Source organism: Zalophus californianus, chromosome 10 (assembly GCF_009762305.2).
Source record: "Zalophus californianus isolate mZalCal1 chromosome 10, mZalCal1.pri.v2, whole genome shotgun sequence".
In the NCBI taxonomy this organism is placed as follows: domain Eukaryota; kingdom Metazoa; phylum Chordata; class Mammalia; order Carnivora; family Otariidae; genus Zalophus; species Zalophus californianus.
This window is the reverse complement of record NC_045604.1, coordinates 1,033,731-1,045,672: the sequence shown is the minus strand read 5'-3', so window position 1 is coordinate 1,045,672 and position 11,942 is coordinate 1,033,731. Positions and strand designations below refer to the sequence as shown.

Genomic DNA, 11,942 nt, shown 5'->3' with positions numbered 1-11,942 from the left:
CTTCTAGAAACTGTCTAGACGCCGGGAAAGGAGGGGTGGTCACCCGAAATGCAGTTCGCGGCAAGCGCAGTCCGTCCCCGGGAGGTCAGCCGGGGTCCGGGGCCGGTGCAGGGCCTCCTCCCCGACCCCGCCTCTCAACTCCAGCTCTTATTGGCCGAAAGTTTCCGCCCCCTCAGGGAAGTTGACCTTCCATTGGCCAGCCCCAGTCACGTGAGCCTCCCTCCCTCCCGGGGCTGGAAACCCGGGGCGGCAGCAACAGGTCGGGTGAAGACCGAAGGCGCAGGCAGGTGAGGCCCTACGGGACGGGGGCCCTCCGGACCCGCCGTGGGACCGGGGGGCGCAGCCGGGCGTGCGCGTCGCCGCAGGGCCGCGGTCGGGGGGCGCCCCGGGCGGGCTCCTGCGGCTCCTCCGCCTTAGAGGTTTGGGGGAACCACTCTTGGAGGGGCGGAGTGCAGCTAGCCAGAGGGGGAGAGCTCCCCCTTTAGCTGTCTTTTAGAAATGGCAGAAGTGCCCGACAAGCCTGAAAGTGTGTTTTTGTTGGATCCTGCCCGACTGCGAGTGGGGAGGGGGTGGAGGCGGAGAGGTCGGCGAGAAAGAGCTCTGGAAACAGCGCGGGGAGGGGTGGAGGTTAGACCGAGGAAGCAACTTCCTAATAAGGCAAGGAGCTGCGGGCCGGGGAGCGCGGGGCTAGCTTGTGGCATCTGGGATGGACTCGGCGGCGAGAGAGGAAGCCGAGTTTGGGACCCTCAGTGCAGGGGTTCCAGGCTGTCTCCTGTTTGGGTCTCCGAAGTGTTTGTCTTCTTGACCCAGATACCGTGGCTAGTTTCCATGGAGATGGCGGGTCTGACATCACCCTGGTTGCCATGGTGCCTGGTTCTGGAGGACCGGAGCAGGCTGTACACAGCCAGGGATAAACAGGGACTTCGGCCCAAGCTGCTGCCACTTCCTTCCTGCCACCACCTGTTAGCAGTCACACGCAGCGACGGGGGACGGGGGGGGGGGGGACGATGACAGCCCAGTGTGTGCCTGTGGGGGTGGGGCCGCCGCTCTGCGACCAGCAACTGGGGACGGGGCCGGGGGGACGATGACAGCCCAGTGTGTGCCTGTGGGGGTGGGGCAGCCGCTCTGCGACCAGCAACTGGGGACAGGGCGGCGGGGGGGGGGGGTTGATGACAGCCCAGTGTGTGCCTGTGGGGGGGAGCAGACGCTCTGGGACCAGCAGCTGGGGATGGGGGGGACAATGACAGCCCAGTGTGTGCGTAGGGGGGCAGCCGCTCTGGGGATGCTGCAGAAGCTGGCCAGGGTGTCCTGGGGATGCTGCTTGTGCTGGGGAGGCATGGGCATTGGGGAAGACACTGTGAGGTGTCTGTCCCAGCCGTGGATCTCAAAGGGCCACAGGTCATTAGAGCACTGTGCAGGAGGACTTGCACCAGCTGAAACAGAAGGGGGCCGCGTGGGGATGTCATGCTGCAGTACTTCTTCCCAAGCCTCCCCTCCCTTCCCGGGGTCTGCTTACAGAGCCCTGTCCACTTGCTGCCCTTTTGGCCCCTCAGGAAACAGTCACTTACCGTCTGAAGGACCACAGTCCAAGACTTGGGGGGTCGGCTCGTCTGCCCCTCCTGCCTTGTGCCAGGCCCCAGTTGCAGCTGCCCAGCCTGAGGGGACAGTCCTGGGCCTGAGTGACAGGATAGGTCTCCCTCCTCTTAGCCTGCTTTGTATCAGGCTTTGGAAGCTGGAGGACTTCCCACCCCAGTCCTGCCAAGTCAGAGTAGATTAGCGAGGGGCAGGCCCACAGCCCTGCAGTGCTTTGCAAACTGTAGTCTTTGTAACTCTGAGCTGTCATGAGGGCCCTTCCCCGTAGCCTTCAAGTTCCCTAAGATGGAACTCTGCAGATCACAGAGCAAGGAAACCGAATCCAGAAAGGAGAATTGGCGTGACAAGGAGACTTGCTAAGGGTACCTGCGAATGGATCTGCCAACTCTTCTCAGGCCTGGCTGCACATGAGGACCGTCTGGGAAGTTTTTAAAAAGACCCAGGCCTGAGCCTGACCCTGAGAGCAGTTAAATCAGATTCTTAGGTGATTCCAGTATGCAGCCGGAGCTGGGGATCCCCGAACCAGACCGTGTGAAGGGCTGATGCTGGGTGGGAGTCCTGTCTTCTGAGCCCTGGTGGGGGAGGTGGTGGTGATGGTGGGAAAGTCTGGGGTGGTTATTTTCCTCACTCCTCTCGTCAGCTGCTTGTCCCTGGCAAAGTCAAGTTAGCCATCCTGTATGGCCTTCCTCTTCCCTGACTCTGGCCTGAGGGGGCTGGCCTGGTTGGCCCTCGTAGCCTTTCCGGCCCTGTGCTTTGACCTTTCAGGACCAGTCCAGTCTTCAAGGCCTCACTGGTCCCCGGGAGAGGTGAACTTCTCTGTGGTTGTTGACAGGTTTTGATTTGCGAGGCTGGTACTGCCCAGAACAGTGGAGGTGTTAGAGTTAGAAGGGTTGGTTCTGGAAGCTGCTGCCCAGCCCTGGGACCCAGCCAAGGCTCCTCTCTGCATCCTGCCTTTGCGGAAGGGAACTGGGGTCCTGAAGAGCGCTTTTCTCTGCAGGCGGCGGGGACAGCGGCTTCACAGACCTCAGCAACTATGGCTTCCTGCCCAGACTCTGACAACAGCTGGGTGCTTGCCGGCTCGGAGGTAGGGAGAGCAGGCCTGGGAACCCCCCGGAAGAGAGGTTCTGGCAGGCCTGGGCCGCTCCCCGGGTCTGTGCCCTTCCTTGGTGCCCACGGTCACCTGTGTCACCTCCTGCTGGCTGCCAGGGGAACACTCAGGGGCAGGAGGGGGGAGATCGGGCCCCAGGAATCAGGTGGCGGGACTGGGACCGGGCCTCGAAAGAAGGGTACCATGGGGTCAGCTGCAAGAAGTAGGGGACCGGCGTGAGGAGAGGGTCTGGGGCAACAACAGGAAAGCCATTTTGGGGGAGACTGAGGCAGTCCACGGGATGAGGTGGAGACGTGGGCTAGACTGTGCTGGAATGAAGTGGGAGGCAGAGCCTGGGAACCCCCGAAGACTCAGGCACCCAGGCGCCTTCCTGAGGGGGGATCACGGAAGGGCTGTGGGTCAGAGGGACTCAGGACAGTCCGTTGCCCTGGGCAGAGGGGGTGCTGCCGTGTGGGTGGGGTGAGCAGGGGAGCATTTTGAGGGTCCTGCAGTGCAGCTGGTGGTTGGCAGGGCAGGAAGCCAGTGGGCTCCCGTGTCCCCAGAGCCACTGAGAAGGGAGAAGGGGGTCGTCAAGGGACCCAGCCCTGGCGACTTGCTGTGTTAGCACTGCAGGGAGCTCCCCTCCCCGGAGGGGGGGAGGGGGGAGGGGGGAGGGGGGAGGGGAGGGAGGAAGCTGGCCTCAGGGAGGTGCTGGGGCAGGACACGGCCTGGGGCTCAGCGGCAGAGGAGAGGAACGGACACCGTCTTCCAGAGCCCTGGCCTCCTGTTGGGGGCCTTTGCTGACCGCTGGGATTTTACCTCTGTCCTCCCCTTGTAAAAGGGGGGTCATGATCCCCGGCTTATAGGGGCGGCCATGAGAGAAAAGTGGTTTGAAAATTGCAAAGAACATACTCAGGTGGAGAATGATTCTTGGAGGGGTGGTGGGAGCCCTGGGTGGGGAGCGGGTGGTGGGCCTGCTGGAGCAGGGGTGCGCAGGGAGGGAGAGCCCAGGTGGGGCTGGGGTGAGTTGTCTCCTCTGGGCAGCGGTGGGGGGTGGGGTGTGCGGGGCAGGGCAGGGGCTGGAAGGGCCTGGGAGGCACAGGTGACGTGGGCGGCCTGTGGTGTGGACAGCTACAGGGAAGCCGATGGGGCCCCTTAGCCTCCAGGGGGCTTTGTCCTCTTGCCTCCACCTTCCAGCCAGTTGCCAGGCTTCATTTGTGGGGAGGCGGGGAGATCCAGGCCTCAGCCGGCTTCTTTGGGAGGGCGGGGCTGGGGGCACCAGGTCTGTGTGATCTGGTGTCTTGGTCCAGTGGCACTTTTTAACTGAACAGAAATAGCCTCTGGAAGGTTCCTCACAGCAGCAGGTGAGATTAGGGAACGGCCCAAGCCCACGTCCAGCCGACCCCCGCCGCGCACCTTGCCTCGGCTCATGACTGAGTGTGAGATGTGGGTGGGGGTCGCTGAGCGGTGCGGCGGGGCCCAGGGACCCCAGCAGAGCCCCCGTGCTCCCGGATTTGTCCTCTGCAGCGGCCTTCTGCCTGCACCCCTTCCCTCAGAGCCTGCCCGTGGAGACCCTGGGCCAGGAATCCACGGTGGACCCAGCATCGGAGCGAGCCCCCCAGGCCCTCGGGAGCCCCTCCAAGGCAGCTTTGGAAGAGTTAGCGGGGGCTGAGGCTGGAGGAGGTAACAGGGCTCCCCTGGGGGCGGGGCCCCCGTTTCCTCCGAGACAGGGGGTTCGGTCCTTCTTTCCTGGGTTCGTCCTGGTCTAAAGCCTTCCTGCCTCGTCTCGTCCTGGTGCTTTTCTGCCCTTCCAACCCGGCCGGGCCTGCAGCAGCCAGAGGGCTGTGTAGGAAGTTCATCTGGGGCACCACGGGGCAGTGGTGTTTCCCCTGGGCCTTTTCTTCCACCACAGAGACCGTCTTCCAGAGCGAAAGCTCCCAGTGTGGGCCCCTTCTGTCAGAGCAGACTGAGGCGGAGGTGAGGACCTCTCAGTGGACCGGGGCGGGCAGCGGGGAGGGGCCCGGGGTGCTCACGGCCGTGTCTGCTCAGGGGGACCTGGAAGGCGATGGCTGTGCTGGGGGCCCCCCTGGCCCAGGAGACACACTGGTCCAGGGAGACTCGGACGAGGCCCCTGCGGCAGCAGGCCTGGGACCGGACACAGAGGATGCGGAGGGTCAGAGCCCCCCGGGGAGCCTGCCTTCGTTGCCCAACGCAGGTGAGATGTGCCCCTCTTTACTCTCCTTCTGGAAGGAGTGGGGGACCAAGTGCTCGCTGCCGAGCGTGGCTGGGGTCCGGGCCCTAGCACTTAGTGGCTTAGGGGTCTCTTTATGCTGTGTCAGTGAATCCCCACCACTGCCCCCGAGGACACCGAGGCTCAGAGAGGTTACTTGATGTGACCAAGGTCACGTAGCTGGTAAGTGGCAGGGCCCGGGTCTGCCGGACTCTTCCCCTCTGCCACGGGGCTTCTTCTCTTGCGTCTCGATTCAGCTCTCATCCCCTGAGCCTCCGACATGTGTCCGCTCTGGGCCCCCGAGACTCAGAGGGGGACGAGTCCCGTCAGGGGCCAAGTTGAGGGAAGGGTGAGGGGGGCGGGCACGCTTGGGGGAAGGTTCACACTGGAGGGCTTGTTGAGTGCAGCCCTGAGAGACAGGAGGCTCTGGGTCAGTAGGGTCGGAGGAAGAGCATGCTCCAGGCCGAGGCTGTAGCATCTGCAGAGGGACGGGTCCGCCCGTCCTGTGCTAAAGAGGTGGTGTCCAGGGCTTGTGGCCGAGCAGCATATGACTCCCATCTCTGAGCGGTGACAGGTAGAGGGAGAGGTTGGGGCCGCAGAGGGGGCGAGTGCTGAAGACCACCAGGCAGGCAGATCCGGGGTATGTGATGCCAAGTTGTCTGGGTGTGAGGCAAAAGGGGGAGCTTAGGCAGCCCGAGGGTAGCAGTGGTACCTTTCTCGGAATGGGGGGTGGGCCTGGAGGAGAACCAGCGTGGAGGGCAGCATGCTGAGAGCTTGGTCCCCGGGCGACGGCAGGCGGGAGTGGCTGGCCCATGGCCAGTCGTCCGGGTCAGGAGCCGGAGACCGGGGGCTCGCCTGTCGTGGAGTGAAGTCGCTGGTGGGGACGACAGTGTGCAGTGCGGCGGACAGTCCCCCAGGCACCCTCCCTTTAGGCCAGGAAGAGCCAGGAGGCCCGAGAGGCGGTGGCCAGGCAGATAGGAGCTGCACAGGGGGCTTGAGGCGGAGCACGCGTGGGAGGAAAAGGGGGCTGAGTTAGGGTAGAGCTGCTCCTCGAGTTTGCGACTTGGAGGGCTGGTGCCCCCCTCGGCTGGGCGGGGCAGTCATCGCTGCCCGGGTGGATGCGGCCAGGGCCCCTGCACGCCCCTGTCTGCGGTCTCTGACTGCGTCCTGCTGTCCGGTGGCCTCACTGCCATCCCTTCCTCCAGCTTGGCCCAGGGAGGAGGCCCACTGCTCTAGCAGCGAGGACGACACCGATGTGGACGTGGGGGGTCTGCGGAGACGGCGGGGCCGGCAGCCCAGCGCTCCTCAGCCCGTGGGGCCCCTAGGCACGGAGGGCCAGGCCAGAGGCGAGGGTGCGGGCTGCGAGCTGGGCATCTCCCTCAACGTGTGCGTCCTTGGGGCCCTGGTTCTGCTGGGCCTGGGGATCCTCCTCTTCTCCGGTGAGTGGCGCCTCCCCTGCCGGGGCCTGTGTCCGCCTCTGGCCCTCCCGCCACGCCGCAGCCTGCTCCCCACCCCGTCCTCTGTGGGCCTCACCACGCTCCTCCGTCTCCATCTGCAGGTGGTCTGTCAGAGTCGGACAGGGGTGAGTGGGGACGGGGCCTGGCTTGTCCTGGCCGAGCCCTGGGGGAGGCTGCCGGGGCCGGTTCTCTGGGGCTGGCCATCTCTGACTAGTGACTGGCCTTTTGGCTGTTCATGCTGACCCTGGGCCCCTTCCCTGCCAGTCCTCTCAGCCGTGGGGCCTGGGTCCGGGGCAGGAGAGTGGCCGTGTGTGTGTAGGGGAGGGAGTGGGTGGGAGAGGGGTCTGGTGTGTGCTGGGGCCGTTTGGGGACTTGGCTTTCCTGCAGGGCCCGTGGAGGAAGTAGAACTGCAGGTCTTCCCGGACACGGGGTTGGACACGGAGGTGCGTGATGCTGCGGGGGACGGGCAGGTATGCTCCCTGAGCCCGGAGCTGTGCGGAGCCGGCTGGGGCCGTCCAGGGCCACCTGGGCTGTGGGGCAGGAGGGGTCACTGGCTCCTTTGCCCTCAGGATGGGGTCCCACGACCCTCTGACAGCGTCCCCAGCCTGCAGAGCATGGCCCTGCTGCTGGCCAAGGAGAACCAGGACATCCGGCTGCTGCAGGCCCAGCTGCAGGTGCGCATGCGCGGGGCAGGCGCCAGGCGGGCCCTCCCTCGGCCGGGTGCTGCCCTCGTGTCCTCGCCCAGAAGAAGCTGTCTTTGCTACCCCCCACCTCAGCCCTCTCTCGTCCCCTGGAGAGTGTATTCACAGTCCTCCTGCCGAGGCCCGGGCCGGCATGCCTGTTGCCCGCTGGGCCCCCAGTTGATGGCTCTGCTTTGCCTGGAGCCGTGGAGGCACGAAAGGGCAGGCAGTGTGGGGGTCAGTTAGTAACGTCTGTGCTGGGTGTGGGAGGTGGAAAGGGCAGCAAGAGCCACGTTCGGCTAATCTCAGGCGAGCCGCAGCGTGTGCCTACAGAAGGACATGGTCTGTGAGGGAACTTGAGGTCGCAGGCTCGGGTGCAGGTCGTGGGTGGCAAAGAACAGGAGAACCAAATTCTCTGCGTGGGAACGGGGTGGACGCTCATGGGGTGGGAGGCCCTGGGCCGGCCCTGACAGGGCCCTCCTGTGGCACCCCCCACCCCAGGCCCAGAAGGAAGAGCTTCAGGGCCTGATGCAGCGGCCCAGAGAGCTGGAAGAGGAGAATGCCCGGCTGCGCGGGGCCCTGCGGCAGGGCCAGTCCTCGCAGCGCGCCCTGGAGTTGGAGCTGCAGCAGCTGCGGGCCCAGCTGCAGGGGCTGGAGGCCGACTGCGTCCGGGGCCCGGACGGGGTGTGCTTCAGCTGGGGCTCCCAGGGTGGCAGGGTCACCGAGCAGCCGGGTCCCAGGGAGCAGAAGCCCGACGCTGGCTTCCTGGAGCAGAAGGAGCGGCTGGAGGCTGAGGCTGAGGCCTTAAGGCAGGAGCCAGAGAGGCCGCGGCAGCTGCTGGGGTCCACGCAGCAGGACCTGGAGCAGAGCCTAAGGGGCGCGGGCCGTGGGGACCCGGCGCCTGCTGGCCTGACCGAGCTGGGCCACAGACTGGCCCAGAAGTTCCAGGGCCTGCAGAACTGGGGCGAGCATCCTGGGGTCCGTGCCAATGACTCAGAGGCCCACTTCCAGAGTTCTAGGGAAGGGGGTGGGAGGGAGAAGTGGCAGGATGGGCAGGGGGACCGGAACGCTGAGCCCCGGAAGCACAGGAAGGAGGGGTCTGGCCGCGAAAGAAAGAAAGGCTGGCAGGGTGAGGGGGATGGGGAGCTGGCTCGGAAGGGGAAGGAGGGCAAGCCAAGGGAGGGGGAGTGGGGCAGCAAGAAGGGTGGCGAGCGCCGGCGCCCCAAGGAGCCCCCTCGGAAGAGTGGGGGCCCCCAGTCCTCCGTGGAGAGGCAGAAGCACCCTCAGGGCAGGGAGGGGGCTAAAGCCGGGCCTGACCCCCTGCCACTGTGGGCAGCGCTGTCGAGGCACAAGTACCGGGCGCCCCAGGGCTGCTCGGGCGTGCGCGAGTGTGCCCGGCAGGAGGGCCTGGACTTCGGCGTGGAGCTGGCCCCGGTGCGGCAACAGGAGCTGGCCTCTCTGCTGAGGGCTTACCTGGCGCGGCTGCCCTGGGCCGGGCAGCTGTCCAAGGAGCTGCCCCTCTCGCCTGCTTACTTCAGCGAGGATGGCTTCTTCCGCCACGATCGCCTCCGCTTCCGGGACTTCGTGGATGCCTTGGAGGACAGCCTGGAAGAGGTGGCCGTGCGACAGACCGGTGATGATGATGAGGTGGATGACTTGGAGAGTTTCATCTTCAGCCACTTCTTTGGAGACAAGGCACCAAAGAAGAGGTGGGGGCCGGGGCCAGTGGAGGGGGGCGTATCTGGAGGAGCAGGGGCCGTAAGGAGGGGTCTTCGTTGGAGCCACTTTTAATCCGCACCTGGCTACCCTCGGAGCCTGTCTTCCAGGAGCTCACTCTGTAGTGGTCTGGGCGGCCCCTCTTGGCCGGACCCGGCGGAGGGGCCGGGCGGCGGGGCGGGAGGGAGGTTTCCCATGAGCTGCTCTGTCCCGCTCAGACCCAGGCGCCCGGGGCTAGGGGGGTTGCTTCGCCTTCCTGCCGCCCTGACTGGGGACTTCATCCTGGGGTCGCGGCCTGGTCCCTGTGTTGGCTGCCTTTGGAGGAACAGGGTCCCCTCCCCTCCAGGAGCCCCTTCTCACCGCGTGGCATCGTCCCCTGAAGACCTCTTCCTGCCCCCACCCTGTGTCTCCCCACAGGTCAGGGAAGAAGAACAGACACTGGCGGGGCCCGGGGAGGGGCTGAGGCCTGGCATCCCCTGGCCCCGGGGACCACGGGACTCTCCTCTGGCTCCGAGGGGAAGCAGAATCACGCAGTGCCACCCCGATGCCCCGTCTGCTGGGAAAAGGCCTTGGCTGCATCTGTCTTGCTGTCTATGCAAACATGTGCCAGTGCGGGCTCTGGTGGGAAGGGGGGCGGAATCCTGACTCTGCAGCCTCAGCTTTCATCCTCGCGCGCGTGCCCCCCCACTGTGGGCCCCTTGGCTCCACGCGCTGGCCTGTGCCCCCTGGGACGGGACTGGCCTTGCTGGCTGGAGGCCCAGCACGAGGGCTTTCCCTGGGGTTTTGTTAGACTTGAAGCAGCCATCCCCCGGGGAGGGGGTGGTGAAGCCCCCTTTTTACCCCTGCTTCTCACGTGGCCGCACCTTCCTGTGGGAACTGCAGTCTCAGACCCCAGTAAAATGCTGTTGGAGCTGTGGGGTGGGGGCTCTGTCACGGCGGTGGTATCTGAGCACAGGGGCCCCCACGCCCACCTTGTCCCCCACGCCACCCTCCCGGCCACCCGTGGGCCCTCGGGGCCGGAACTCCCCATTCTGCTGGCAGCCGCCTTGGGGCCCCCCCGGGAGATGGAGAAAATGAGCATAGGTTTTGGAGTGTGCTTCCATCCCTGGGAGCCTAGCGTTTCTGATCCTCAAAATAGGGGATTGGACGGCTGGGGAGAGATTGAATAAAGCAATGTAAGCAAAATGCCTGTTCATAATTTGCTCTCCGAAGCTGTCAGTCTCTAGGGTGTGGAGGAGGAGGGAGGCGAGGACCCCCCAGCAAGCTTCTGGGGTGGGTGCGCGGGGGAGCCACTAGGGGGCGCCCTGGACCCACGTTTGGTGCAGACCTCGCCTCCCCCACTACTTCGTGCCCGCCCTGCGCTCTCCCGGACCCCAGACCGCGCTGGGCTCCTTCTCAGGACTCCTTCTTCCTGAGGGCCTCCTTGATTGCCTGGACATCCCCCGTGTGTGTAGGGCAGAATGACGCGCTGAGACCTCGGGCAGGGGAGAGCGCCTGCAGGCTCCAGGAGGGAGCTGGGGCGGGCGGCAGGTGCTTGGGGGCCCGCTGGCTGCTGCGGGGCTTTAAGCCAGTGAGCTCGTCTGAGTGGCTGCGGGCGGGGGCGGGGGCGGGGGCGGGGGCGGGGCCCTGAACCCGGAGCCGCCAGTGCGCGGTTATAAGGTCTGGGGGGTATGGGGAAGTGTTCAAGAACGTGGCATCCAGTGGAGCTGCTTCCTGCGGCAGGAGGGACTCGTTAGACCTAAGAAGACTCTCCTCCTAGGCAGAGGGTCCGTGATAGGGGCTGGGGGTCTTTAGAAAACGAGTCTTCTGGACGAGGGGGTTGGGAGGGCCCCGACAGGCTGGCTCCAGGCCAGGGTCTGGATTTGGGTCCCATGAGGAGGCCTGTGTTAGCCTGTTCACGTTCCTGGTCTTCGGCAGGTGCTCAGAATTGACGGGTCAACTTGGGTTGCCAGGGCTGGGATTCCCGTGAGGAGGCCAGCTTCCTCATCCTGGGGAGGGGGGCACAGCCTGGCCCCCCTGGGTTCCCAGAGGGTGTGGGTGCTTCCTCCGGCTTTTCAGGTTCTTCTCCTCCGGGGCTCATTTTCTTCATTTGCTGGACAAACTCAGGGAGGCGAGGAAGAGCCCCCAAGCCCCGCCTCTTACCTGCTTGGGGAGTAGCAGTGCTGAGCTGGCTGTCTCAGAAACTGCTGAATCAGGGCAAAAAGGAAAGCCAGGAACCCAAAGGGTCTGCTGGGGAGGCCCAGGACGGCAGGGCCACTGGCCGCCGATCACCCTGTCTCTGGGCTGACCTAGGTAGGTGATGCTCACGCCCCCGTCGTAGGTCACGAGGTCCCCGTCTCCCTCACCTCCGTGCACCCACAGCAGCACTGTGGCGGGAGGTCACAGAATGCTGACTTGGTCATGGGGCCAGCATGCGGAGATGGGCCACGGGAGGCTAGAGCTGGGGGGCAGCACTCCCTACCCCAACACGCAAGCGCACGCACACGGCTGGTCTGTTCCGGGGGCGGGGGGGCCTGGGGGCAGGCCCACTGGACTCTGCCGCCCGCCCGGCCCTGCTTGGCCTTCCCAGGCTCTGGCCTGGAGCCTTCCCCTTTAAGCACTTGGCTTATCTGCCTTTTCTGCTGAGCTCAGAGCTCGGCTCCAGGGGTGGGGGGCAACGTGGGGGAATGACTCGAGTCAGGGCTGTCTCTCTCAGGCCTTCTGCTCTCAGTGGAGAAATTCTGCTTCCTTTGGCCCGTCCCCACTTCCCCTCTGTCCCCTGGTCTGCCCTTCTTCCCTCCCATCCCTGCTCCTCACTGTCCAGCCTCACTCCTTTCCGGGCCCCTGCACTGCCCCCTCCCCGGCGCCCTCAGCCCCGCCTTCCATCGCCAGGGCCCCGGCCGGCCCTTACCACCCCCGTCTCTCCCTGCCACCCCAGGACCCCAGGCCCCGTCTCTCGCTACTGCCTCCCAGTCCTGCCCATCCTAGGGGGTGGGGGGTGCGCGGTGAGAAGGTTGGGGGCAGACGTTGGGCCCCTACGACCCCCACGAGCTCCTTGAAAGTCAAAGTGCATGTTCCTCTGAGAACTTCTCCCAGACCCCCTGTAGGCCCGTCGCTGGCCTGGCTGGCTGGTGCCTTGGAAACCTCCCAGGGCCACCCCGATGCAGGGATGTCCCCCCATCCGGCCTTGTTCTGGACCA

At 65.5% G+C, this 11,942-nt stretch overlaps 1 protein-coding gene across 2 annotated transcripts; it reads left to right on the top strand.

Annotated features, from left to right (window-relative positions):
• The first annotated feature begins 215 nt into the window (after positions 1 to 215).
• PBXIP1 (PBX homeobox interacting protein 1) lies at positions 216 to 9,948 on the top strand. 2 transcript variants are annotated; one of them, XM_027613676.2, is made up of 11 exons: positions 216 to 287; positions 2,591 to 2,677; positions 4,237 to 4,363; positions 4,593 to 4,657; positions 4,730 to 4,895; positions 6,116 to 6,349; positions 6,469 to 6,492; positions 6,755 to 6,810; positions 6,937 to 7,041; positions 7,549 to 8,756; positions 9,181 to 9,948. In XM_027613676.2, the coding sequence occupies exons 2-11, from the start codon at positions 2,627 to 2,629 to the stop codon at positions 9,224 to 9,226; spliced, it is 2,082 nt and encodes a 693-aa protein (XP_027469477.2). In that variant the 5' UTR covers positions 216 to 287; positions 2,591 to 2,626; the 3' UTR covers positions 9,227 to 9,948. The 2 variants fall into 2 exon arrangements, with proteins under 2 accessions (XP_027469477.2, XP_027469476.2); XM_027613675.2 differs by having other exon boundaries at positions 6,755 to 6,837.
• The last annotated feature ends 1,994 nt before the right edge of the window (positions 9,949 to 11,942 follow it).